Here is a 27,452-nt window from a genome sequence, read left to right as displayed (position 1 = left end):
GGTAGGTGAGAACAATCAGCCTGCTGTCCTCGGAGAACACCTGCTACAGGTATGTATCATTCGCTTTCTCCGAGGACAAGCAGGCTGCTTGTTCTCACGACTGGGGTATCCCTAGCTCTCAGGCTCACTCAAAACAAGAACCCAGGTCAATTGAACTTCGCAACGGCGAGGGTATAACAGAAATTGACCTACGAAGAACAACTAACTGAGAGTGCAGCCTGACCAGAATAAATTCGGGTCCTGGAGGGTGGAGTTGGATTTAAACCCCAAACAGATTCTGCAGCACCGACTGCCCGAACCGACTGTCGCGTCGGGTATCCTGCTGTAGGCAGTAATGAGATGTGAATGTGTGGACAGATGACCACGTCGCAGCTTTGTAGATCTCTTCAATAGTGGCTGACTTCAAGTGGGCCACTGATGCTGCCATGGCTCTAACACTATGAGCCGTGACATGCACCTCAAGAGTCAGCCCAGCCTGTGCGTAAGTGAAGGAAATGCAATCTGCTAGCCAATTGGAGATGGTGCGTTTCCCGACAGCGACCCCTTTCCTGTTGGGGTCGAAAGAAATAAACAATTGGGCGGACTGTCTGTGGGGCTGTGTCCGCTCCAGATAGAAGGTCAAAGCTCGCTTGCAGTCCAATGTGTGCAACTGACGTTCAGCAGGGCGGGTATGCGGTCTGGGAAAGAATGTTGGCAAGACAATTGACTGGTTAAGATGGAACTCCGACACCACCTTTGGCAGGAACTTAGGGTGAGTGTGGAGCACTACTCTGTTATGATGAAATTTAGTATACGGAGCATGAGCTACCAGGGCTTGAAGCTCACTGACTCTACGAGCTGAAGTAACTGCCACCAAGAAAATGACCTTCCAGGTCAAGTACTTCAGATGGCATGAATTCAGTGGCTCAAAAGGAGGTTTCATCAGCTGGGTGAGGACGACGTTGAGATCCCATGACACTGCAGGAGGCTTGACAGGGGGCTTTGACAAAAGCAAGCCTCTCATGAATCGAACGACTAAAGGCTCTCCAGAGATGGCTTTACCCTCTACACGATGATGGTAAGCACTAATCGCACTAAGGTGATTCCTTACTGAGTTGGTCTTGAGGCCAGACTCTGATAAGTGCAGAAGGTATTCAAGCAGGTTCTGTGCAGGACAAGAACAAGGTTCTAGGGCCTTGCTCTCACACCAAACGACAAACCTCCTCCACTTGAAAAAGTAACTCTTTTTAGTGGAATCCTTTCTAGAGGCAAGCAAGACACGGGAGACACCCTCAGACAGACCCAACGAAGCGAAGTCTACGCCCTCAACATCCAGGCCGTGAGAGCCAGAGACTGAAGGTTGGGGTGCAGAAGCACTCCGTCGTTCTGCGAAATGAGAGTCGGAAAACACTCCAATCTCCACGGTTCTTCGAAGGACAACTCCAGAAGAAGAGGGAACCAGATCTGGCGGGGCCAAAAAGGCGCTATCAGAATCATGGTGCCGTGGTCTTGCTTGAGCTTCAGTAAGGTCTTCCCCACCAAAGGCATGGGAGGATAAGCATACAGGAGGCCGGTCCCCCAATGGAGGAGAAAGGCATCCGACGCTAGTCTGCCATGTGCCTGTAGTCTGGAACAGAACAGAGGCAGCTTGTGGTTTGTCTGAGAGGCGAAAAGGTCCACCGAGGGAGTGCCCGACTCTTGGAAGATCTTCCGTACCACTCTGGAATGGAGCGACCACTCATGCGGTTGCATGACTCTGCTCAGTCTGTCGGCCAGACTGTTGTTTACACCTGCCAGGTATGTGGCTTGAAGAAGCATGCCGAACTGGCAGGCCCAACGCCACATCCCGACGGCTTCCTGACACAGGGGGCGAGATCCGGTGCCCCCCTGCTTGTTGATGTAATACATTGCAACCTGATTGTCTGTCCGAATTTGGATAATTTGATAGGACAGCCGATCTCTGAAGGCCTTCAGTGCGTTCCAGACCGCTCGGAGCTCCAGGAGGTTGATCTGAAGATCTTGTTCCTGGAGAGACCACAGTCCCTGGGTGTGAAGCCCATCGACATGAGCTCCCCACCCCAGGCGAGATGCATCCGTCGTCAGCACTTTCATGGGCTGCGGAATTTGGAATGGACGTCCCAGGGTCAAATTGGTCCGGTGTCCACCAGTGCAGCGAATTGCGGCAACTGAGGGACAGGCGGATGACATCTTCTAGATTCCCGGTGGCCTGGCACCACTGGGAAGCTAGGGTCCATTGAGCAGATCTCATGTGAAGACGAGCCATGGGAGTCACATGAACTGTGGAGGCCATATGACCTAGGAGTCTCAACATCTGCCGAGCTGTGACCTGCTGAGACGCTCTGGTCTGGGAAGCGAGGGACAGGAGGTTGTGGGCCCTCGCTTCAGGAAGAAAGGCCTGAGCCGTCTGTAAATTCGGCAGAGCTCCTATGAATTCCACAGATTGGAATGGCTGGAGATGGGACTTTGGGTAATTTATCACAAACCCCAGCAGCTCCAGGAGGTGAATAGTGCACTGCATGGACCGGAGAGCTCCTGCCTCCGAGGTGTTCTTGACCAGCCAATCGTCGAGATATGGGAACACGTGCACTCCCAGCTTGCGTAAATACGCCGCGACCACCACGAGGCACTTCGTGAACACCCGTGGGGCAGAGGTGAGCCCAAAGGGCAGCATACAATACTGAAAGTGCCGTGTCCCCAGGCGGAATCTGAGATACTGTCTGTGAGCTGGCAGTATCGGGATGTGAGTGTATGCGTCCTTTAAATCCAGGGAACATAGCCATTCGTTTTTCTGAATCATTGGTAGAAGGGTGCCCAAGGAAAGCATCCTGAACTTCTCTTTGACCAGGTATTTGTTCAGGCCTCTCAGGTCTAGGATGGGGCGCATTCCCCCTGCTTTCTTTTCCACAAGGAAGTACCTGGAATAGAATCCCTGCCCTTCCTGCTCGGGTGGCACGGGCTAGACCGCATTGGCACTGAGAAGGGCGGAGAGTTCCTCTGCAAGTACCTGCTTGTGATGGGAGCTGAAGGATTGGGCTCCCGGAGGACAATTTGGTGGAGGTGAGGCCAAATTCAGGGTGTATCCGCACCGCACTATTTGGAGAACCCACTGGTCGGAGGTTATTAGAGGCCACCGTTGGTGAAAAAATTTTAACCTCCCCCCGACTGGCAGATTGTCCGGTACGGACACTTTGATGGCGGCTATGTTCCCATGGATCCAGTCAAAAACCCGTCCCCGGTTTTTGCTGTGGAGGCGCAGGGGGCTGCTTAGGCGCACGGTTGTTGACGGGAACGAGCGCGCTGGGACTCTCCCTGTGCCTGATGAGGCCATCGGGCCGGCTGGGTGTACCTACGCTTGTTGTAGGCGTAGGGCGCAGCCTGCCTGGCCCGGGAAAAACGTCCACCTGCTGAGGTGGATGCTGAAGGCGCCCTGTGGGAGAGCTTGTCGAAGGCGGTTTCCCGCTGGTGTAGTTGGTCCACCAACTGCTCGACCTTCTCATCAAAAATATTATCCCCCCGGCAAGAAACATCGGCCAGCCGCTGCTGGGTGCGGTTGTCCAGGTCAGAGGCACGCAGCCACGAGAGTCTGCGCATCACTATACCTTGGGCCGCAGCTCGAGATGCCACATCACAGGTGTCATAAATACCCCTGGACAGGAACTTTCTGCACGCCTTCAGCTGCCTGACCACCTCCTGAAAAGGCCTGGACTGCTCCGGTGGGAGCTTGTGGACCAGGTCCGCCAGTTGCTTCACATTATTCCGCATGTGTATGCTCGTGTAGAGCTGGTAGGATTGGATGCGGGTCACGAGCATTGAAGATTGGTAGGCCTTCCTCCCAAACGAGTCCAGAGTGCGAGACTCCCGCTCCGGGGGCGCCGAAGCGGTATCCCTCGAACTCCGTGCCCTCTTGAGAGCAAAGTCCACGACCGCTGAGTCATGAGGCAATTGAGGCCGCATTAACTTTGGGTCTGAGTGGATCCTGTATTGGGACTCCGCTTTCTTGGGGATGGTGGGATTAGATAAAGGTCTCAACCAGTTCCGAAGCAGTGTCTCTTTGAGGACATTGTGCAACGGTACCGTGGAGGACTCTCTAGGTGGTGATGGATAGTCTAGGACCTCGAGCATCTCAGCCCTCGGCTCATCCACAGAGACCACGGGAAAGGGAATGCAGATAGACATATCCCTGACGAAGGAGGCAAAGGAGACGCTCTCAGGTGGCGAGAGCTTCCTCTCCGGTGAGGGAGTGGGGTCGGAGGAAAGGCCCACAGACTCCTCTGAGGAGAAATATCTGGGGTCTTCCTCCTCCCCCCACGAGGCCTCTTCCTCGGTATCGGACATGAGCTCCTGTAGCTCAGACCTCAACCGGGCCCGGCTCGACTTCGAGGCACCGAGTCCTCGGTGGTGTCGTCGAGCGGTGGACTCCCGCGCCAGCGGGGATGAAGCTCCCTCCATCGACGTCGACTCCACCTGCGTGGCGGTCGAGACCGGCGCCGCAAGCGGCGTCGGCGTCAAAGGCTTCGGCACCGGGCTACAGCACGCCAGCGCCTCCATCAACGGCGCCAGGGGGCACAGTCTGGCGCATCAGCCCTTCCAGGATCCCCGGAAGGATGGCTCGGAGGCACTCGTCAAGGCCCGCTGTCGAGAAAGGCGAGGGGGGCCGGTGGGGGTGCCGGTGCCAGAATCTGCTCGGGTCCAGGAGACGGCACCGAAGTGCCCGTGCCCTGACGCAGCGATACCTCTACCACCAAGGAGCGATACCTCTACCACCGAGGGGGAACGCTCCTCCCGGCGCTGTCGCTTCCTCGGTGTCGAGTCATCCTTGGAGCCGGAGCTGGTAGCCACATGCGCCGTGGGCGGCCGATGACGGTGCTTTTTGGCTTTCTTCTGGTGCCCGTCATCGGCGCTCGGCAGTACCGAAGAGGAGGAGGTAGATCCCCCTCAGCCTCGAGGGATCGGGTCCGACAGGGTTCGGTCCTGATGGCTCTGTGTAGAGGGAGTGACCGGGGCCGATTGCCCGCGCGGCCGCTCACCCCTGCCATCTCCGGAAGACCGGCAGGCCAACGGAACCTGTGCTCCTGGGGTCGGTGCCGTCGGTGCCGATTTCGTCGACATCGGTACCGGTACAGAAGATCCGGCCGTCAACACCGATGTCGTCGAAGTCGAAGGGCCGGCACAAGTTCCAAAAAGACGGTCCCGTAGAACTTGCCTCGCCACCTGTGTCCGTTTTTGTAAACCGAGACACAAGGTGCACGTCTTGGTATCGTGCTCCGGCCCGAGGCACTGGAGGCACCAAGCGTGAGTGTCAGTCTGCGAGATATGCCGGCCGCACCGACCACACTTCTTAAATCCACTCGAGACCTTCGAGGACATCGACGGAAAAATCGCGTCTGCGAAGTCAAAGTCGTCGATGGTGGCGGTAAAACGCACACCCGAAAAATAAATCGACCGCACGGCCACAAGGCCGCAACGAGGTGCCCCCCGCTAGACGTGCGAGGAGAGATAAACAAAGTTTTTTGTTTTTTTTTTGAAAAGGAAAACAAAACTAAAGAAACAACGAATAATAAAAAAATTCACGTCGAAGGCGCGATCCGGTTTCCGGGGCTGACAGAGAGAGAGACGAACACAGCTCTCTCCAGCGCGGAAAAGAAAAGACTGAGCGGGAACGGTCGCGCACGGGCGGGAAGACGGCCGCGCATGCGTGGTGGGCGTGCCCTGCGTGCGGGACTGCCCGCAAAGTTTTTGTTCCGCTTGGTGGGGGCTGCCGTGGACGTCAACTCAGTCGTGAGAACAAGCAGCCTGCTTGTCCTCGGAGAACAAACGATATACATCCGTTCTGACCGCGGAAAAAGAGAGACTGAGGAGCACGCTAGAAGCGGGCGGGAAAACGGCGCGCATGCACGATGCATGCGGATCTCGTGAGAGCTAGCAAACTTCTGTTGCTAGGAAGATTTTCCGATCCTGGGGCTGCCGTGGACGTCACCCATCAGTGAGAACAAGCAGCCTGCTTGTCCTCGGAGAAAGACCTGTACGGTTAAATCCTTAGTACTCATCTCATTTTATAAAGAAACATCCTAAACTCTTCATTATGATATATCATTTAGTTTATTCTTGGTTATTTTACTATTGTTATGCTGTTAACAAAATTGTAAGTTTTATGTTAAACTGTACCTGCTGTATTTATTAACCTGATTTATTAACCACCTTGGGTGAATCTCTTCATAAAGGCGGCTAATAAATACTACTACTACTTAACATTTCTAGAGCGCTACTAGGGTTATGCAGCGCTGTACAAATTAGTAACTAAGGACGGTCCCTGCTCAAAAGAGCTTACAATCTAAAGGACGAAATGTCAAGTTGGGTAGTCTAGATTTCCTGAGTAGAGGTGTTGTGATTAGGTGCCGAAAGCGACATTGGAGAGGTGGGTCTTGAGCAATGATTTGAAGATGGTAGGGAGGGGGCCTGGCGTATGGGCTCAGGGAGTTTGTTCCAAGCATGGGATGAGGCGAGGCAGAAAGGGCGGAGCCTAGAGTTGGCGGTGGTGGAAAAGGGTACTGAAAGGATGGATTTGTCTTGAGAGCGGAGGTTACGGGTAGGGACGTAAGGAGAGATGAGGGTACAGAGGTAAGGAGGGGCTGCAGATCGAGTGCATTTGTAGGTTAGTAGGAGAAGCTTGAACTGTATGCGGTATCTGATCGGAAGTAAGTGAAGTGACTTGAGGAGAGGGGTGATATGAGTGTATCGGTCAAGGCGGAAGATGAGACATGCGGCAGAGTTCTGGATGGACTGAAGGGGGGATAGATGGCTAAGTGGGAGGCTGATGAGGAGTAGGTTGCAGTAGTCAAGGCGAGAGGTAATGAGAGAGTGGATGAGAGTTCGGGTGGTATGCTCAGAGAGGAAGGGGCGAATTTTGCTAATGTTGTAGAGGAAGAAGCGACAGGTCTTGGCTATCTGCTGGATATGCGCAGAGAAGGAGAGGGAGGAGTTGAAGATGACGCCGAGGTTGCGGGCAGATGAGACGGGGATGATGAGGGTGTTATCAACTGAGATAGAGAGTGAAGGGAGAGGAGAAGTGGGTTTGGGTGGGAAGACAATAAGTTCAGCCTTGGCCATGTTCAGTTTCAAGTGGCGGTTGGACATCCAGGCAGCAATGTCGGATAAGCAGGCCGATACTTTGGCCTGGGTTTCCGCAGTGATGTCTGGTGTGGGTGTCATCAGCATAAAGATGATAGTGGAAACCGTGAGATGAGATCAGGGAGCCTAAGGAAGAGGTGTAGATTGAGAAAAGGAGGGGCCCAAGGACAGATCCCTGAGGAACTCCAACAGAGAGCGGGATAGGGGAGGAGGACGAACCATGAGAGTGTACTCTGAAGGTACGATGGGAGAGATAAGAGGAGAACCAGGAGAGGACAGAGCCCTGGAACCCAAAGGAGGACAGTGTGTCAAGAAGTAGGTTGTGACTGACAGTGTCAAAAGCGGCGGATAGGTCGAGGAGGATGAGGATGGAGTAGTGACCTTTGGATTTGGCGAGGAACAGGTTATTGCAGACTTTAGATAGTGCCGTTTCTGTCGAGTGTAGGGGGCGAAAGCCGGATTGAAGCGGATCGAGGATGGCATGAGAGGAGAGAAAATCAATGCAGCGGCTGTGAACGGTGCGTTCAAGTATCTTGGAGAGGAAGGGTAGGAGGGAAATGGGGCGGTAGTTGGAGGGACAGGTAGGGTCAAGAGATGGGTTTTTGAGGAGTGGTGTGACCACAGCATGCTTGAAGGTGTCCGGGACAGTTGCAGTGGAGAGAGAGAGGTTGAGGATATGACAGATGGTGGGGGTGATAGTAGGAGCGATGGTGCTAAGTATGTTGGTGGGGATGGGGTCTGAGGAACAGGTGATGGATTTCGAGGAGGAGAGGAGATGGGCGGTTTCCTCTTCGGTGATATCAGGAAAAGAGGAGAAGGAGGCCTGGGTTGGTTGGTTAAGAGAGTGGGTTATAGGATGAAGAGGAGGAGAAGGTTTGGTGGTGAATTCGAGGTTGATCTTCTGGACCTTGTCACGGAAGTAGTCGGCCAGAGATTGAGGAGAGAGTGAGGGGGGGTTGGGAGCAGAGGGCACTTTGAGGAGGGAGTTGAGGGTGGCGAAGAGACGACGAGGATTAGAGCTGAGGGAATTAGTCAATTGGGTGTAATAGTCCTGTTTGGCGAGGAATAGGGAGGATTAGAATCCCAATAAATAAATAAATAATATGTATACTGGAAATCTTCAAGTCTCTCTTCCCTGATTTCTAGCACTCAAGGGTTGGTCTACTCAAAGCACAGTATAATTGTATATTTCCAAAGGTCCTATTGTTGCCTCAGTGACCTTGGGGAACAAGATTCCAGGATGCAGTCAATCTGGGATTATGTTGTGTTTGCTCTATATAAGCATATCCTCCTTCCTGTGGGTTGACCCTCCAAGTTACTCAAGTACTGATTCCTGCACCAGGTTTTATCTGTGACATCACTCAGGTGAAAACTATACAGTCCTGCCTGTCCTCAGATAAAAAAAAATACAAACAAGAAAAAAACTGCCCTATATCTAAAATATTGTTTACTAAATATTTTACTATTAATGAAATACATACTTTTCTGTAGAGTTTAATTTGTTAATGTGTTCATGGAGATGACATGTTAACTGGCTAAAAGGGAAAGCACATTTAATGTTGCATGTAGTGTGCTGAAAGATTTAGAGTGCAACATAGGAGTGTTTTACATTTTAGTAGCTTGTGAATCCAGTCAATTCATCTCACAGAAGACAGGCATTAATAGAACTTAACTAATTAAGAAACATTATTTGTGCCTTTCAACTGAAAATAGATTCAAATGAAGTTAAAAATCATAATAATCATTTCTCATACCTTTCCTGGTGACCAATATCACTTAAAAATTCATTAATGTGTCTTTGGAGTTCATTTCCTTCTAAATGTTTCAATTTCTTCAATTCACTCTGTACAAAAAACCAAAGTTCCTTGGCTCCATTTTCAACCCTTCTTCTTAAAACTTCATGGTCTTTTCCGGGGCCTGCTATTAAAGTATAAACATTTCAGCATTTACAGCAAAACTGCACAGGAAAATAAATCTATTTAGAGGCAAATTTTATAGAAGGCTGTTAAAACAAATTTGAACAAGTGGGGAAAGCATGCGGTGTAAGGCTCATGGAATTCTTTCCAAAATCTTCACATGCAACTGTGTGTGCTGTTAGCTGTTTTGTCTCTGCATATGTCTGATCTAGAGGAAAGGGATGGAAGAGTGGCTTTATTCATGCAGAGTAGGAGGGGCCAGGGGGTAGTATTGAGGGGAATAGTTGGGGAGAGTTGAAGGTAGGAAATAGTTGTCGGAGGTGGGTTTGTTGTTTTACTGTGCCAAAGTTCTTAACTACAGATGTTGCAATTTCTACAAAAATGTAGAATCATTTTTTGGCAAGATATATTTCTCTGGAACCTCAAGCTCAATTTGGCCCTTTTCCAAACTTGATGCATCTTTTACCACCTTTTGCCCATAACTAATTTTATCTCACGCTGGTAAGTTTTGCTGGTAAAATTTTGGAAGAATAGTTTTGCCCCCAGTCAGACAGAATGACTCTCAACTCTTATTGGTGACAATGCCACAACAAGGCGCCTTCATTTACACACCCTGGTAACGCATAGTGATAATCTATTCTGTATGGACACTTGTAGGCTTATTTTCGAAAGAGAAGGGTGCCCATCTTTCAACACAAATCGGAAGACGGCGTCCTTCTCCCAGGGTCGCCCAAATCGGCATAATCGAAAGTTGATTTTGAGCGTCCTCAACTGCTTTCCGTCGCGGGGACAACCAAAGTTCATGGGGGCGTGTCGGAAGCATAGCGAAGGTGGGACTGGGGCGTACTTAACACATGGGCGTCCTCGGCCGATAATGGAAAAAAGAAGGGCGTCCCTGACGAGCACTTGGACGACTTTACTTGGTCCATTTTTTCTTGCGACCAAGCCTCAAAAAGTTGCCCGAACTGACCAGATGACCATCGGAGGGAATCAGGGGTGACCTCCCCTTACTCCCTCAGTGGTCACTAACCCCCTCCCACCCTTAAAAAAAAAGAACTTTAAAAATATTTTTTGCCAGCCTCAAATGTCATACCCAGCTCCCTGACAGCAGTATGCAGGTCCCTGGAGCAGTTTTAGTGGGTTCAGTGCACTTCAGGCAGGTGGACCAAGGCCCATCCCCCCCTGTTACACTTGTGGTGGTAAATACGAGCCCTTCAAAACCCACCACAAACCCACTGTACCCACATGTAGGTGCCCCCCTTCACCCCTTAGGACTATGGTAGTGTTGTACCCAAGGTAAGGGAGCTATGCGCCTGGGAGCAATTTGTGAAGTCCACTGCAGTGCCCCCTAGGGTTGGTGTACTGGCATGTCAGGGGGACCAGTGCACTACGAATGCTGGCTCCTCCCACGACCAAATGGCTTGGTCATTTTTGAGATGGGCGTCTTCGGTTTCCGTTATCACTGAAAACCAGGGATGACCATCTCTAAGGTCGACCTAAATGTTAAGATTTGGGCGTCCCTCACTGTATTATCGAAAACGAAAGATAGACGCCCATCTGTTTCCCCGGCCCTTCCCGAGGACGTCCTGCGAGGACGCCCTCAGGAAAACGTGGGCTCCCCTTTCGATTATGCCCCTCTATGGCACCCAAGTGCCCATACAGAATGCTAGTGTACATTTTGATGCCCTCGTTTACATCTGAAATAGTCCTGGCATAAGAGAGGGCACTTAAATGTAGCAGGAACACAGGCAACACAGGATTTTTATAAGATTCCCTCCTAAATATCTGCCCTGCTAATGGCCCACCCATGTAAACACCTCCCCTTACAAATATGTACTATGGCATCTGAGTGCTCATTCATGGATTACCACTTAATTCATTTTATTTAACACTTGATATCCTACCAATTGCAAAGTGAAATTCCAGCTAGGTGGTGTACAAACACATTATAAAAATAAAAAGAACAAAACAAAGAGAAAAAAAAAAGCAGATGAGGAGAGAAGTGTATGTGGCAGAAGGCTGAAAACTTGTGTTTGACGTTAATGTAGGAGATTTCAAATCTGAGGTAAACAGGTAAAGAGTTCCACCCATTTCCCTCAGCTCCACTTGATGCCCAAATGACATTTTCACAAGCAAGTGTACAATTAGGCACCTAAATGTCATTATTCTGTACATTTATACACACAGCTGGAATGTAAATGTAAGTGTCATTTCATGTCACTTCAACCAATGGACCCCACCTCACCATTTCAGAAATTAATAATATACCAGAATGGAGACCACTATATAAGATTAAAAAAAACTGCAAAAGTTCAGACTTCTATCTTCAACGGTTTTCCAGATATTGGCTTTTTATCCAATGGGTGTCGGGACAAGTTTGTGGCCGACTAAAAGCTGGGGCATCTTTTAGGTCTTAATAACTCTGTCATAGGGGAATCCAAGATGGTGACATGAAGGCAGCACCATTTAGATGCTCCTACCCACCTTAATCTTTCCTTGGATTTTTCTTACTTTTTCGATGCCTAAATGGAGAGCGAGGCAACGTACTTACCCTGTGGCTGCTGCTTCTTCTGTGGTGGGTCCTAAGGATCGCTATGCGGTTCTGGGTGCTTCGGGGCTGGAGTCATCACTGCAGTAGAGGGCGGTAGCAGGTGAACCATCATCCCCACTTGAAGCTAACATCTCTCAGAGCCCTGTATCTCAGATTCCGCCTATGATGCCGGCAGCGTTGCTTGAGGAGGGCGCTAGACTCCTTGATGAGAGTTTGGCGTCTCCAGGCGCAGGTTCAGCCCAGAGCAATCAACTGCCAAGTACAACCACTAGTGTTGTAGTGGCAGGGGTTTCCAGAAGCGGATTGCAAGCAGCCATGAGATTGCAGGAGTGAAGAATCCCTGGAAGGCCAGGTGGACCAGGTTGATAAGTCCTCATCACCAAGTAAACCGCTGAATGTTTCCTTGGATTCTATATGGGACACTTTGGTCTGACTAGACGCTTCATTTACTCAGCAGTTTTCAGCTTTGATGACTTAGAATCAGGTCTCTTGTAGGGAAAATTTCACTGGCTGAACAAAAAGTAGTCTCATTGGAACTGAGTGATACTCAGAATAAAGTTGAAATTGTGAAGATTAAAGATGGATAATGTGCTATTATTAAAAGATTAAGGAGAAAATAGATTTTATCTCCTAATTTACTTTCCTTTAGTCTCTCCAGACCGGCCCAGGATTGGACTGATGGGCTGTGCACTCCTTCCAGCAGGTGGAGACTGAGAACTTCTGACTCTAGAGAGCCAATAAGAGCGCTGGCCATGTGACCCTAGACTCAGTATTTGACTAACAAAGCAGGAAAGAAGAGAAGAACTACCTTATGTGCCCCCTGGAATCTAAGCAGCCAGAAAGCACCCAGAAACGTGCTTGAAAAGGCCTGGCCAGGCTGCAGCCCAAATGCGCACTCACAACTCCCCTCGGAGTCCAAATTTGGTGTTGATTTTTTTTTTTTTTTGAAACTAGAAATGCGCAGAGCAGCTCCATCCTATAACTCCTAACTAGAATAAGGATCTCGAACTGTTCTCTGGAACTATACACAAAAACAATTTTTCAAAGAACACAGGAGGGACCTGGGCCGGTCTGGAGGGACCAAAGGAAAGTAAATTAGCAGGCAAGATCTAATTTCTCCTTCCCTAGCGTCTGTCCGGACCGGCCCAGGATTGGACTGATGGGAAGTAACAAAGCAGTAGTCCTAAGGGAGGGGATCCCAGCAACCCAGCTGTGAAAACTCGAGTTGCAAAGAACGCCTCCTGCCAACACTGCAGATCCAGTCTGTAATGCATGGAAAAGGAATGCAGGAAGGCCCACGTTGCCGCTATACAAATGTCCGCGGGCAGCACAAAAAATCGCTCCGCCCACGAAGCTGCTTGCCCCCTAGTGAAGTGAGCTTTAACACCTTCCAGGACCGACCTCCCAGCAAGAATGTACGCAGAAGCTAACATCTCCTTGAGCCACCTAGAAATAGTGGGCTTAGAAGCCGCCACGCCCTTACACGAACCACCAAGGAGCACAAACAGGCGATCCATGTGCCGGAAACCATTAGTAACTTTCAGATAGTACTTAAGGGCTCTCTTAATGTCCAAAGTGCGTAATTTCCCCTGAGACTCCATACCCTAGGACTGGCAGGATAACCGATTGGGAAAGATGAAAACGAAAGACCACCTTAAGCAAGAACGAAGGCAGCAGACGCAAAACCGCTCGCTCCTTGGCAAATTCTAGAAATGGAGACCGGCAGGAAAAGACTTGCAGTTCCGAGACTCTCCTAGCTGAAGAAATGGCCACTAAAAACACCGCCTTGAGAGTCAAATCTTTAAGGGAGCAAGAAGACAACGGCTCAAAGAGTGGTCCTGTCTGGGCGGAAAGCACCGAGATCCCAAGCTGGAAAGATTGTTCTAGCCCGCAGACAAAGAAGGCTGACCCCCTTCAAGAAACGCGACATGTCTGGATAACTAGCCAGCGACTTACCTTGCACCTGACCTTGGAAGCAGGATAGTGCCGCAACCTGCACCTTAAGGGAAGAGAGAGCAAAGCCTTTATCAAAACCCAGCTGTAAAAAGTCCAACATCTCTGCCACCAAAGCCCGTAAAGAAGAAATATCACAGTCTGCACACCACGCTTCAAAAATCCACCAAGTGCGGACATAACTTAGAGACGTAAAGCGATGACATGACCGAAGCATGGTAGAAATCACAAGGGGCGGAATAGCCTCTCTTCCTTAAGTAGACCCGTTCAAGAGCCAGGCCATAAGACAAAATCAAGCCGGGTCTGGATGAGGAATCGGCCTTGTGCCAGAAGATCACGGTGATACGGGAGACAAAGAGGAGGCGCGGACCAGAGATGCTGGAGGTCCGCATACCACAGTCTGTGAGGCCAATCCGGAGCCACCACAACGACTGGGCCCCCATGTACCTCAGTCCTTTGAATGAGACGTCCCAAGAGGGGCCATGGAGGAAACGCATACAGGAGACCGGAAGGCCATTGTTGCAAGAGAATCTATCCCCGCTGTCTTTGGGTCTCTTCGAAGACTGAAAAAGTGGGGGACATTTGTGTTGAGGCTGGAGGCAAAAAGATCCAGCACCGGAAGCCCCCATTGGCCCACGATCAATTGAAACACCAGAGGACTTAAGAGACCACTCCCCCGGATCGAGGGTGTAAGGGCTGAGAAAATCCACCTGGACATTCTCGATGCCCGCCACGTGGGAAGCCAACATGGCAGGCAGGTGACGCTCCGCCCATGCCATGAGGTTCGCAGCCTCCCATTGCAAGGGTCGACTCCTCGTTCCCCCCCTGATGGTTGACATAGGCCACTGCCGTGGCGTTGTCTGAAAGGATCCACACCGCCTTGCCTGCCAGAACGGAACAAAACTCCTCCAGCGCTGCGTACGTCTAGTAGTGCTATAGAAATGCTAAGTAGAAGTAGTAGTAATCCAGAGCCAGACGAATCACCCTGATCTCCAACATATTGATGGCCAGGGACGTTTCCAAGGGTGACCAGAGTCCCTGAGCGAACCTCCCCAAGCTTGAGGCTGGCATCTGTCGTGAGCACTACAAACTGGAGGGACTCCAGTGGCATCCTCCTGGTGAGACTGTCAACCCGCAACCACCAGAAGAGGCTGCTGTGCTCCTGGTAACGCAGGGGCAACCTCACCAGGAGGGATTCTGTCTGAGGGGACCATCTGGACAGAAGTGACGCTTGTCGAGGCCTCATATGGGCCCTGGCCCAGGGGACTACCTCTTATCGTCACTGTCATGGAGCCCAGAACCTGCAGATAATTCCAAGCACAAGGGGCATGCTTGTGAAGCAACCACTGAACCTGAGACCGCAGCTTGAGAACTCTGCCCTGGGGAAGAAAAATTCAACCTTGCGCCGTGTCGAAGGCAACTAAGTATTCCAGGGATTGCGAAGGCACCAGATGGCTCTTGGTTGAGTTGACCACCCAGCCAAGGGACTGAAAGAACCGCACTACCTGGTCTGTGACCGGCAAACTCTCCTGATAAGACTTCACCTGGGTGAGCCAGTCGTCCAAGTTCATATGGACCAAGATACCCTCCTTCCTGAGGGCCGCTGCAACCACTACCATGATCTTGGTGAATGTGCAAGGAGACGTAGCCAGATCAAACGGAAGAGCCCAAAGCTGAAAGTGCTGACCCAGAATCACAAACCGCAGGAACTTCTGGTGGATGGGCCAGATAGGAATGTGTAGATAAGCTTCCGTCAGATCCAGAGCCATAAGAAACTCTCCCCAGCGTATGGCGACGATAACCAACTGAAGGGTCTCCATCCGAAAATCTGTGACTTTGAGGGCTTGACTGACTGCTTTGAGATCTAAAATCGGACGAAAGGAGCCTTCTTTCTTGGGTACCACAAAATAAATGGAATAACGGCCTTGTCTGGAGGGGGAACCGGGCAAATGGCCTGAAGATCCAAGAGTCTCCGTAGACTGTCCCACACCGCGCCCACCTTGAAACGAGAATGGCAGGGAGACTCTAAAAAGGCGTCTGAAATAGGCCTGGCGAATTCTAAGGGGTACCCATCAGAATAACCTCCAAGAACCACTGGTCTGTAGTAATGTGGGCTGAAAGAATTGCGACAGCCGAACTCCCACAGGAATCAGAGGAGAGGTCAGCGCACCTTGTTTGGGAAGGGGACAGGAAAGAGGTGCCTGAGTCACGACCTCCCCTGCAGGAGCCTCGAAAGAACTGAGTTCTCTGGAAAAACCTGGACCTTTGAGTCTGAGCTCCCTGGCCGGGGCGAAACCTACAGAAATCCCCCGCCCAGCCGAATGAGGCCTATCTTCCGGGAGTAAAGGGACCTTCATACCCCCCAGACTATGCACCAACTTATCCAAATCACCAACAAACAAAAGGGAAACCCTGAAAAGAAACTTACTCAACTTAGATTTGGAGGCAGCATCCACCGACCAACCCCGCAACCAAAGGGAGTGGCGGGCAGCGACCCCCAAAGCCAAGGACTTGGAGAACGCTATCTGCAAATCATACAAAGCATCTGCCAGGAAAGCAGAACCCATCTCAATCTTGGCTACCTCGGCATCGATAGAAGACAGATCATGCGAAGTCCTGTCTAGGATTCTTTCAGCTCAGCAGAAGCAGGGCCTGGCCACCAGGGAGACATCAAAGCTGTTTTTAAGGAGAGCGTCCAACCTCTGGTCCTGAACATTCCGAAGGGCCGTTCCACCGTCCACCGAGACCATATTATGCTTGGTGAGAGCCGAGAACACCGCGTCAACCACCGGAACCTTCAAGAGGGACTTGTTAGCATCTGGTAGGGGTAAAGGCGAACCACTGACCTGGCTGGGCGAAAGGGAGAGTCCGGAACATCCCCTGAGCCTGAATAATGTCCCGAAGATCTGATGCCTTTAACCACCAGGTCTACCTTACGAACCTCGGTGATCAGGGGTTGTACCTCCTCAAAATGGAGGGTGGAAGATACTAATGAAATGAGTTCCTGCAGGTCCTCCTTATGAAAGATCCGGACTACAGATGGATCTTCCCCCAGAGGCAAGGGGTCTGTACCTGTTTTTGAGGGGACCTGGTCCTCCCATTGTCCCTTTGTCAATCCCTCCTCTTCTTCCAGGGAGGGCATCTCCAACTCCTGGTCCGAAGCTGGGTCCTCCTCTGGATCCCAGCAGACTCGAGCCTTTTCTGCAGGTGCTAAAGACCTGGAGGATGAAGCCCCCAAAGTCCCAGCGCCAACCCCTAACGGTTTTAACAAGAAAACCTAGTACATCTGGAAGACAAACTCAGGAGGAAAACCACCCGCCTGAGAGCCTCCAGACTGCACCAGGGACACTGCCTCCGCTGGACCTGTAGGTTCTAAGCTAGATGGGGCACCCCTATCCGCAGCCCCGGCAGCCGCCGACAAAATGGCGGGTTTCCCCGCCAAAACTGAAGGGCTGGCCACCTCCACGGCGGAACGGTAGGGTGCTGAAGAAGGTGCGGCTGCCGGAGCGACTGGAGGAAGAGGCACTGATGCTGCGTAAAGGGCCGTGCAGAACTTACAGGCTTCAAGCGAACCCACTCCCCGGCACTGGCAGATGGTACAATTCTTTAAATTCTCCGCCATAATGCGGTGTTCCCGCTCTCTTTGCGCCCCTCTTTACTTTTCTTTCACACAGCCACTCGATGCGGGAAGAGCCGGGGATGGTAGAAAGGCGAACTCAACCACTACAGAGCCGCGTGGTCGTTCATGCCACGGGGAACTTTTTTTTTTTTTTTTTTTAAACAGCTGCTCGAACGTGGGAAGAACTGGGGAAGGCAGAAAACACAATTAAACCATGACAGACATGCTTACTCGTTCGTGCCTTGGGTTTTGTTTTTTTAAATAGAAAGAAAACATGGTTGCCTCTTCCAAAAACACCCGGGAACCCCAGAGTGTAGCCTCCCAGAGGCTGGAAATAAAGACCTCTATCTACCTTGCCTCTACAAAATAGATTCCCTAGGAACAAAAGGGTTTTTCCCCCTTCCCTTTAAGCTAAAGAAATAGAGAGAGAGAAACTAATGGGCTCACCTCCTTCCACCTGCTGAAGACTGAGAATACTGAGTCTAGGGTCACATGGTCCGGGCTCTTATTGGCTCTCTAGAGTCAGAAGTTCTCAGTCCCCACCTGCTCAAAGGAGTGCAAAACCTATCAGTCCAATCCTGGGCCGGTCCAGAGGGACGCTAAGGAATATGGTGTTACAATGAAAGATTGAAAATTTAGAGAACCAACAGCGACTTAAGACCTAACGAAAAAACTAAATGACACAACCAACTATCGACCAGTAGCATCCATCCCTCTGGTAGTAAAACTAATGGAAAGTATGGTAACCAAGCAACTCACCAATTACCTAAACAAATTCACAATAATACATGAATCACAGTCAGGATTTCGTTCCAAACATAGCACTGAAACAGTGCTAACCACTCTCATAACCAAATTTAAACAACTAATTGCTACTGGAAACAACGTGCTACTCCTGCAATTCGATATGTCCAGCGCGTTCGACATGGTCAGCCACCAAATACTCTCGAACATCCTAGATTACTTCGGGATCGGAGGAAACGTACTAAGATGGTTTAAAGGCTTCTTAACAGCAAGAACCTATCAAGTGATTTCAAACTCAAAAACGTCAACACCATGGAAACCTGAATGTGGAGTACCACAAGGATCACCGCTATCACCAACCCTTTTTAATTTAATGATGATACCTTTAGCCAAATCGCTATCCAACCAAGGACTCAACTCGTACATCTATGCAGACGATGTCAGGATATACATTACGTTCAAACAAGACATAACCGAAATCACAAATGAAATCACACACAGCCTCCAAATAATGAACTCATGGGCGGACACATTCCAACTAAAGCTAAATGCAGAAAAAACACAATGTCTCATCCTGTCCTCACAATACAACACAACAAAACCAATACCATAAACACCCCAGACTATACACTTTCGGTCTCAGACAGCCTGAAAATACTGGGAGTCACAACTGACCGAAATCTCACACTCAAAGACCAAGCGAAAAATACAGCAAAGAAAATGTTCTACTCAATGTGGAAACTAAAAAGAATCAAGCCTTTCTTCCCAAGGGAAGTATTCCGCAGCCTAGTACAATCAATGGTGCTAAGTCATCTTGACTATTGCAATGCCATTTATGCCGGATGCAAAGAGCAAATCATTAAGAAGCTTCAAACCGCACAAAACACAGCAGCCAGACTTATATTTGGGAAAGCGAAATATGAAAGCGCCAAACCCCTAAGAGAAAAACTACACTGGCTCCCACTAAATGAGTGAATTGCGTTCAAAGTCTGCACCCTGGTCCACAAAATCATCTATGGGGAAGCCCCGTCCTACATGTCAGATCTTATAGACTTGCCTACTAGGAACGCAAAAAGATCATCACGCACATTCATCAACCTCCACTATCCTAACTGTAAAGGGCTAAAATATAAATCCACATACGCGACCAGTTTCTCATACATCTGCACGCAGCTATGGAACGCACTACCGAAGACCATAAAAACAACGCAAGACCTAACCACTTTCCGAAGGCTACTGAAAACAGATCTGTTCAAGAAGGCATACCATAAACATCCATCTTAAACACTAACTAATAACACTACACACGATGTATACAAAACCGAACTCCTATGACATGACTGATTAACTTATTGGCTATGAATAATCAAGTAACGTAACAAAGAGAGGGAACCAAGTACAGAAAAAGACTAAGCAAAAAAAACAGCACAAAGGGCCTTTAAAAACAAAAGTGAACACAGTTCTTTCATTAAAATATCCTTTAATAATAGACTTTGATTGAAGAGAGACCCGACAAGGGTCGTGTTTCTGTGCTACCGCACCTGCGTCAGGGGTCAAACCAATGACAAAGGAGGCTTCAACATTGAGATTCACACTGTTTGTGTGCGTGCGCTTTGTACTGCGTTCCATTTGAAGGAACATATCACCAACCTTTGGAAAGACTCAGCCTTTTGAAATTAGTTTGTTGAAGCCTCCTTTGTCATTGGTTTGACCCCTGACACAGGTGAGTTAACACCGAAACACGGCCCGTGTCGGGTCTCTCTTCAATCAAAGTCTATTATTAAAGGATATTTTAATGAAAGAACTGTGTTCCCTTTTGTTTTTAAATGCCCTTTGTGCTGTTTTTTTTGCTATGAATAATCAAGTTCCACCACTGTTAAACCTTATATCAAATAGGATCTCAATATAATCGATGACCTAATGTATGTACAATCCAATTTGTACTCAGGAATCTTCATGCAATCCCATAATGTATTCTTCTCTATCATGTATGTATGCACACGGTATATATATACCAGGATCTGTCCCATACATGTTATATTTCACGTACGTTCCAATTAAGTTACCATGTATGTATGCACCTTATTGCAATTTTACCATTTGTAATTCTGTTACCTGGAAATGGCAACCGCCATTATGACAAATGTAAGCCACATTGAGCCTGCAAATTGGTGGAAAAATGTGGGATACAAATGCTACAAATAAATAAATAAATACATTTCCCCAGGCAACCTTCTATAGCTGATTACCTTTAAAAAATATCTTACTGAAATTTTGAAGATTCCAGAACAGTCTTACCCTCCGGTGTCTAGGATATGCTATCTTCAGTTATATATTAAGAAACATGCAGAACAAGTGATAGCTGGAGGATCAGATGTTCCGTTTGAAGACAAAGAGAATTGAGGATGATAATATTCAACTACAGGCAGCAACTTTAATTGTGAATTTTGTTTTACAATCAGATATAGATGCATTTTTAAAATGTATTTCCACCTCGACAAGAAATGTTTCTGAATCACAAAGTTTGTGTATTTCCTGATATCTCTAGAAAGACCCAACAGAGTGTCAAGCTTTTCTTAAATTACGTACAAGGGTGGAGCAGATGTGGGGTCTATTTTGGCTCAACTCCCCTTGTATATATGCCGTGAAATTGAATTTTGTGAAGTATGTGTTTTTTGAACATGCCCACTTAGCTTCTTCCTTGGATTCTAAACAGGTGGGCTACTCTGTCCGTTTGGAACTGTAACGATGACATCTACTCCGTGAATTTAAAGATTGGACCCATATGATTTTGTAACATCTTTCTTCCTTCTTTTCTGCTATTAGAGTATTGTAGATGCTTGGAATTGTGCCTTCCTTTCCCCACACAGACAGGGCAATTTAAGTTATGTTATAGTTCTGGATTTTCCTTAATATTACTTATTATTGTTTCTGCCTTTTCTAATACAAGATGTTTCTTGTAATTGATTTATATATTTGAAATTAAAAAAACTGCCATTAAATGTCCAACAGCTGTGAAATTTGCACCACTTATTCAGAATTTTGTGTAGATTCAGCAACCATAACTCATTTTGTGCTGGGACACATGGTTTCTGAGATATTGGGATTTTACTAAATCTTGCATAACAAAATGCCACTTTCAGCAAACCACTGTGCCAAAAATCTTAAAGGAAAAGTTTTCATATTTTATCTGTTAGTAGCACTGGTTAAAATGATCAATATGTATTAATTTCAAGCTGGAAGCTATAGGTTTTCCTGATATGCCTCAATGAAAATTGCCATACTCTCAGAGTCCACTTCTGAGGCAATTTTCAACATGCGGGACAGGTAGTACAAGAATGAGCTTTACATTACTTGAAAGTGCAAGAAAAATCCTCTCATTTGAGACCAGTTTCAATTTGTTTCTCTCAGGCTTTACATGTTAATCTTATGAGCAAAAAGTCATCTTGTAGAAGTATATGCGCATCATGAGTAACTGTAAAAGTTCCAGTATTGGTTGCTTAAATTAAGTGAACTTGTTTTTATAAAATGTTTAGATGCAATGTTATGACATTTAGTCATAATTTAGCTCTTTTAAAAAATAAATCAGACAAGCTTTCTGCTGTGAATTTCTCTCCCTGACCACTTTTTGCACAAAAGGTCCAAAATTATTTTGTCTAAGATAAACAGATCTGTAGGTCTATCTACAGACTTTCAATAACTTCTAAATTATTTCCAGGTTAACTACTTATATTTTCTAAAGGTATACCAATGTTATAGACATAGAATCCATGGGTAAAGAAATTATTACTAGTATCAAGCCAATGAGCTAATATCTGGAGTGAACCCACAAAGGAAATCTATTGTAGCAGCATTTAACTTTCATAAGGGTGACTATGATAAAATGAGAAAACTGGTTAAAAAGAAGCTAAAAGGATCAGCTACATAGGTTAGAACTTTAAATCAGGCATGGGCATTATTTAAAAATACCATCTTGGAAGCCCAGACCAGATGCATTCCATGTATTTACAAAGGAGGAAAGAAGAGAAAACAACAGCCAGCATGGTTAAAAGGTGAAGTGAACGAGGCTATTGAAGTCAAAAGAATGTCCTTCAGAGAATGGGAAAAGGACCCAAATAAAGAAAACAAGAAGCAACATAAGCACTGGTTCCCCCTTTAGCTGGTTCCTGGACCAGTTGCTCCAAGAAGCAGACATTTATTATGTCTAGGAACTTTACCTCCCTGGTGCTCCCTGAGCTCTAGGAGGTTGACTGACCTTGAGGCTTCTGTGGAAGACCAATGCCCCTGAGCTCTGCAGTGGAGGCAATGAGCTCTCCAGCTCCAAAGGCTGGCGTCAGTGGTCACCACTATCCATTGTAGAGAAGTCAGAGATGTCACCTGCCATAGAACATGTACCTGAAGCTACTAATTCATGATGTGTCTTGCTTGAGTCATCCATGGAATAGGTACTCCTGGGGGAATTCTATGCACTTTATCTGTACATTTTGTTTGTACAGGTTCCCCCATTATAAGACCTGGCATCACCCACAGGCATGAAATATCCCTCCCTCCCTTTACCATCACAGCAGTTTCCCATACACTTTCCTGCAGGACTCTAGTAATAAATGAAAGGAGGTTCTCCTTGTGAAACATTCTAGCTGTCATGGGGTCACCACCTCCCTTGGCTGGTAGGTGCCCTTCCCTCAGTCAGGTCCTCAATATCTGAATGAGCAGAAAATTACAGACCGAGCAGGCTCAGAGCACGAAGTAGAGGGAAAAAAAAATCTGTCATATGCCAGAAAGCAATCCGTTCTCCTCCATTTAGCAGCCAAGTCCTCCCGAAGGAAAGGAATCATCAGAGCCCAATGCTCATTTTAATAAATAAGTCTGATGCAATAAAATAATACATTCCAGAGAGAAAGGTAGAGGTCTGCAGTGCAAGAGAAGTCCTGAGAACAAGAGAGAGATAAATGGGAAACCATCATGGCTACCAGCCCCACACTTTCTGAAGGAGCACACACCTGTTCCTGAGGAGAAGGAACCGGGTCCCTTGGCATTGATTAAACAAGCCCCTTAATAGTGTTTCAACTGCCCAACAACAAATATGTGGTGTCTGTTTTTCCTTGGGGCAAAAGAAGGCAGGTGGACTACCTTTCAAGCTCCACACTGGGAGTATTGCTGCACTGACTCAGCCACCGCAAAAACATAATACCACCATACTGGGTCAGACCAATGGTCCATCTATACCAGTATCCCGAGTCCAGTGGCCAATTCAGGTCACAAGTACCTGCAGAAACCCAATTAGTAGCATTCCATGCTACAAATCCCGAGGCAAGTATGGTTTCCCCCATGTCCATCTCAATAACAGACTATGGACTTTTCCTCCAGGAATTTGTCCAAACCTTTTTTAAACCCAGGATATGCTAACTGCTGTAACCACATCCTCCGGCAGCGAGTTTCAGAGCTTAACTAATCTTTGAGTGAAAAAAATATTTGCTCCTATTTGTTTTAAAAGTATTTCCATGTAATTTCATTGAATGTCCCCTGGACTTCATACTTATTGAAAGAGTGAAAAATCGATTCACTTCTACCTGTTCTACACAGTACACCTCAATCATATACCCCTCAGCCATCTCTTTTCCAAGCTGAAGAGCCCTAACCTATTTAGCCTTTTCTCATATGGGAGGAGTTCCATCCCCTTATTTTGGTTGCTCATCTTTGAACCTTTTCTAATTCCGTTATATCTTTTTTGAGATACAGCAACCAGAATTGAACGCAATACTCAAGGTGAGGTCACACCATGGAGCGATACAGAGGCATTATAATATTCTTAGTCTTATTTTGCATCCCTTTCCTAATAATTCCTAGCATCCTGTTTGCTTTTTTGGCCACCACAGCACACTGGGCAGAAGATTTCAGCATATTGTTTAAAATGAAACCTAGATCTTTTTCTTGAGTGTTGATTCCTAAGGTGGACTCTAGCATCAGGTAACTATGATTCGGATTATTTTTACCAATGTGCATCACTTTGCATTTGTCCATATTAAATTTCAGCTGCCATTTGGATGCCCAGTCTTCCAGTCTCCTAAGGTCTTCCTGCAATTTTTCAGAACCTGCATTTATTTTGAGAACTTTGAATAGTTCTCTGTCATCTGTAAATTTAATCACCTCACTGATTGTTCTGTTTTCCAGATCATTTATAAGTACGTTAAATAGCACTAGTCCCGGTACAGATCCCTGTGACACACCACTATTCCTGCCTCCGTTGAGAAAAATTGCCATTTAACCCTACCTTCTGTTTTCTATCCAATAAACAATTCCTAATCCACAGAAGGACATTGCATCCTATCCCATGACACTTTAATTTTCTCAGGAGTCTCTCATGATGAAATTTGTCAAAAGCTCTCTGAAAAGCAGATACACTACATCAACTGGCTTTCCTTTTTCCAAATGTTTTATTTATGCCTTCAAAGAAATAAAGCAAATTGGTGCCCTTTTTCTAAGCGGCGGTAAGCCCAATGTGGACTTACTGCTCGCTAAACAGAAGTACCGTCAGGCTACAACAGCAGCCCGGCGGTACTTAACACCTCTAGCATGCCATCATATCCGGACTTTCAAAAATATATTTATTTTTGTAGCGCTGGGAGGTACCCAGCGGTAATCGGGCAGTGCCATAAGTTGCGTGAGAGTCCCTACCGCCAACTCAATGGGTGGCAGTAAGGGCTCCCCCAAAATGGCCATGTGGCAAGTGCTTTATTTGCCGCATGGACATTTCCTGCAGGAAAGAGAGACTTCCCTTTTACCCCGCTTAAGTAAAAGGGGGCCTCGGCATGCATGAAAAACACGAGCCGTCAGCCCAGGCCATCTTTTGCCGTAGCTTGGTACAAGGGGCCCTTGGTAAGGCAAGACTTCCCTTGACTGAACCCATGCTGACTCTATTCCATTAAATCATATTTGTCTACGTGTTCTGTAATTTTATTCTTTATAATAGTTTTCACTATTTTGCCCAATACTGAAGTCAGTTTTACCGGTCTGTAATTTCATGGATTACTCTGGAACCCTTTTGAAAAACTGGCGTTACACTACCCACTGTCCATTCTTCAGGTACTACGGATGATATTAACGACAGGTTACAGATCACCAACAGCAGATCAGCAACTTTAAGTTTGAGTTCTTTCAGTACCCTTGGGTGTAAGCCATCAGGTCCAGGTGATTTATCATTCTAACTTGTTGATTTGGCTCAGTATGTCTTCCAGGTTCATAGAGATTTCTTTCAGTTCCTCTGCATCATGACCTTCACAACCATTTTCGGTACACGTAAGATCTCTTACATCTTCTTCCGTAAAGACCAAAGAAAAGAATTCATTCAATCTCCCCACTATGGCCTTGTCCTGCTGAATGCCCCTTTGGTTCCATATGATCCAACAGTGCCACAGAGAGAACTGCATCTGAGAATTGGAGCAAAGTCCTCCACAAGCACACCCGAAGGAAACAAATAATAATCAATGAGAAGTACTCACCAGCCACCTCTCTCTCCCCCCCCCCCCCCCCACTCCAGGTATAGCGCTAAGTACCAGATGAAGTGCCCCAAAAGTCTTTTCTGTAGATATATGCTACTGATACAGGATATCTAGGCAGGAGGAGAATAGTCATAGGACAGAATGAAGTGGGGGAAAGGGACTTGGCACCACTGAGTATACCCATAAAAAAAGGCTAATCACCCAGTCTTTCACCCCCCAGCTCAACTTTATCTACGAATACTAGACCAGGAACAAGCATCTTCAGATCAATCCAGAAGCTGTACAGCCAACCATCTAACACCTGCTGGAGAAAGAAATACTGAACTGGAGCAGCTACACATTTCCCTCTATGGCACAGCACAATTCTGTTCTCTCTCTCCCTACCTCCTGATAGACGGGCATAAGCCACAAGTTCTGGACTGATCTATTGGTGGTGCTAAAGAAGGTAGCGATTAAGGAACTACACCTTTTAAATGACCCTCCCGCTCCTGGCCACAAACACAGAAACAACACAGATATAAACAGAAACAGATGCAGATCTTCACAAGCACACACACACATTACATTAATGAAGTTTGTCACTAACAACTTCTTATCTCCCTTCAATGAAATGAGTGTGTTCTATTATTCTGATAATACTACCATCTGAAGTAACGCTTGAGACTATGCAGAATTAAAAAAAACAAAAAAAAAAACCCAACTGCTCCTTTTTCAACAATCTTATATGGAAGTGAGACAATGCTATACTCACATATGCCCTACAGTACATATATCAGTATGGCCAGCATTATTCTTTATATATAAAAAGCAAAAACTGTAAACATACACACCATATCCTGATTGCTTTCTATAATTTTCTATTTGTTCTTTGGCCTTTAAAAGTTGCTCTTCTAAAGCGTGCACTCTTCCTGATGAAGCCCCTTGATCAATAGGACCTTCAGGCATCCTGTAATACATGGGAAAAATTGCAGCTAGTGAATGTAAAAATGACTACAGAGGAAAACAATTCTTAGTTACTGACTATACCAAAAGTCAGTGGTTCCCAAACCTGGTCCTGGAGGCACCCCAGCCAGTCAGGTTTTCAGGATATCCAGAATAAATATTCTTGAGAGATTTGCATGCAGTAAAGGAGGTACATGCAAATCTCTCTCATGAATATTAATTGTGGATATCCTGAAAACCTGACTGGCTGGGGTACCTCCAGGACCAGGTTTGGGAACCACTGCTACAGGTATATTTCTCATGAGACAACCTATGTAGTAATATTTTTAGATAGCTTTTTAACTACATGTCAATCTAGAGGTCAATACTTCTAAATTGATTTCTTTATTTGACCAACCCTGTTAAGTGCGTAAAAGTATATTCTATGCACTTGACCTGGCAGTTTTCTCCTGCTCCTTTATATTCGCAGTTTAATGAAAAACTAGGCTGGGATTTGGCATCATGAGACTTCATTTGTAATTACCCAAAGGTTTTCCTTTACTGCATTATTCTTTCATCCCCAGCAACCCAGTCTAGTCATTGCAGGGACCATCCTCAGCCAGGTACCATGTTTAAGGACTTCTGGAGCCCTGAAATTGTGAAATGTGGCCATTACATGACATCCTTAAGCAATACTATAATTATCAAGAGGTTTGGAAAACTTAATCATGAAAAAGGTGTATCACCACTCTTAACTTTGAAATCCAAATCAAAAACCTGGATTATACTTTAACAAAGGAACCTCAAACCACCTCATGGACACCCATTGCTATTCAAGCTTGGTTTGCCATTCAAATGAGGAGTAAATTACTATCATTGGTTCAGGTGGGGAGGATTGGAGAAAAAAAGCCACCCGAAAAAACTCAAATATAATTGAGAAAACCGGATGGTCTAAAAACTCCTTGCCTCTCCACTATTATCAACAGTTAAGATAGGTGCACCTCCCCTAACATATAGACCCCCCACTACTACTCTTATACAACCACCTGAACAAATACCTCTCTGCCTGCTATTATATCACTAACCTGAAGCGGTCTCTAGCAACTATTTAATCATATCAC

At 47.1% G+C, this 27,452-nt stretch overlaps 1 protein-coding gene across 9 annotated transcripts in view; it reads right to left on the bottom strand.

The window, feature by feature from the left end:
- FUT8 (fucosyltransferase 8) overlaps positions 1 to 27,452 on the bottom strand; it is a 510,310-nt gene that overhangs the window by 205,152 nt on the left and 277,706 nt on the right. For 8 of the 9 annotated variants that reach the window (XM_030215545.1, XM_030215544.1, XM_030215547.1 and 5 more), the window contains 2 exons: positions 26,241 to 26,356; positions 8,883 to 9,048 (listed from right to left, as the gene is read on the bottom strand). In XM_030215545.1, the coding sequence (XP_030071405.1) occupies positions 8,883 to 9,048; positions 26,241 to 26,356 (282 nt within the window). The remainder of the gene's footprint in view (positions 1 to 8,882; positions 9,049 to 26,240; positions 26,357 to 27,452) is intronic. The other variant, XM_030215552.1, reaches the window with a different exon arrangement.

This window comes from Microcaecilia unicolor, chromosome 9 (genome assembly GCF_901765095.1).
Source record: "Microcaecilia unicolor chromosome 9, aMicUni1.1, whole genome shotgun sequence".
In the NCBI taxonomy this organism is placed as follows: Eukaryota; Metazoa; Chordata; class Amphibia; order Gymnophiona; family Siphonopidae; genus Microcaecilia; species Microcaecilia unicolor.
Note: the sequence above shows the minus strand (reverse complement) of the source record. Positions and strands in the feature narration are given on the sequence as shown.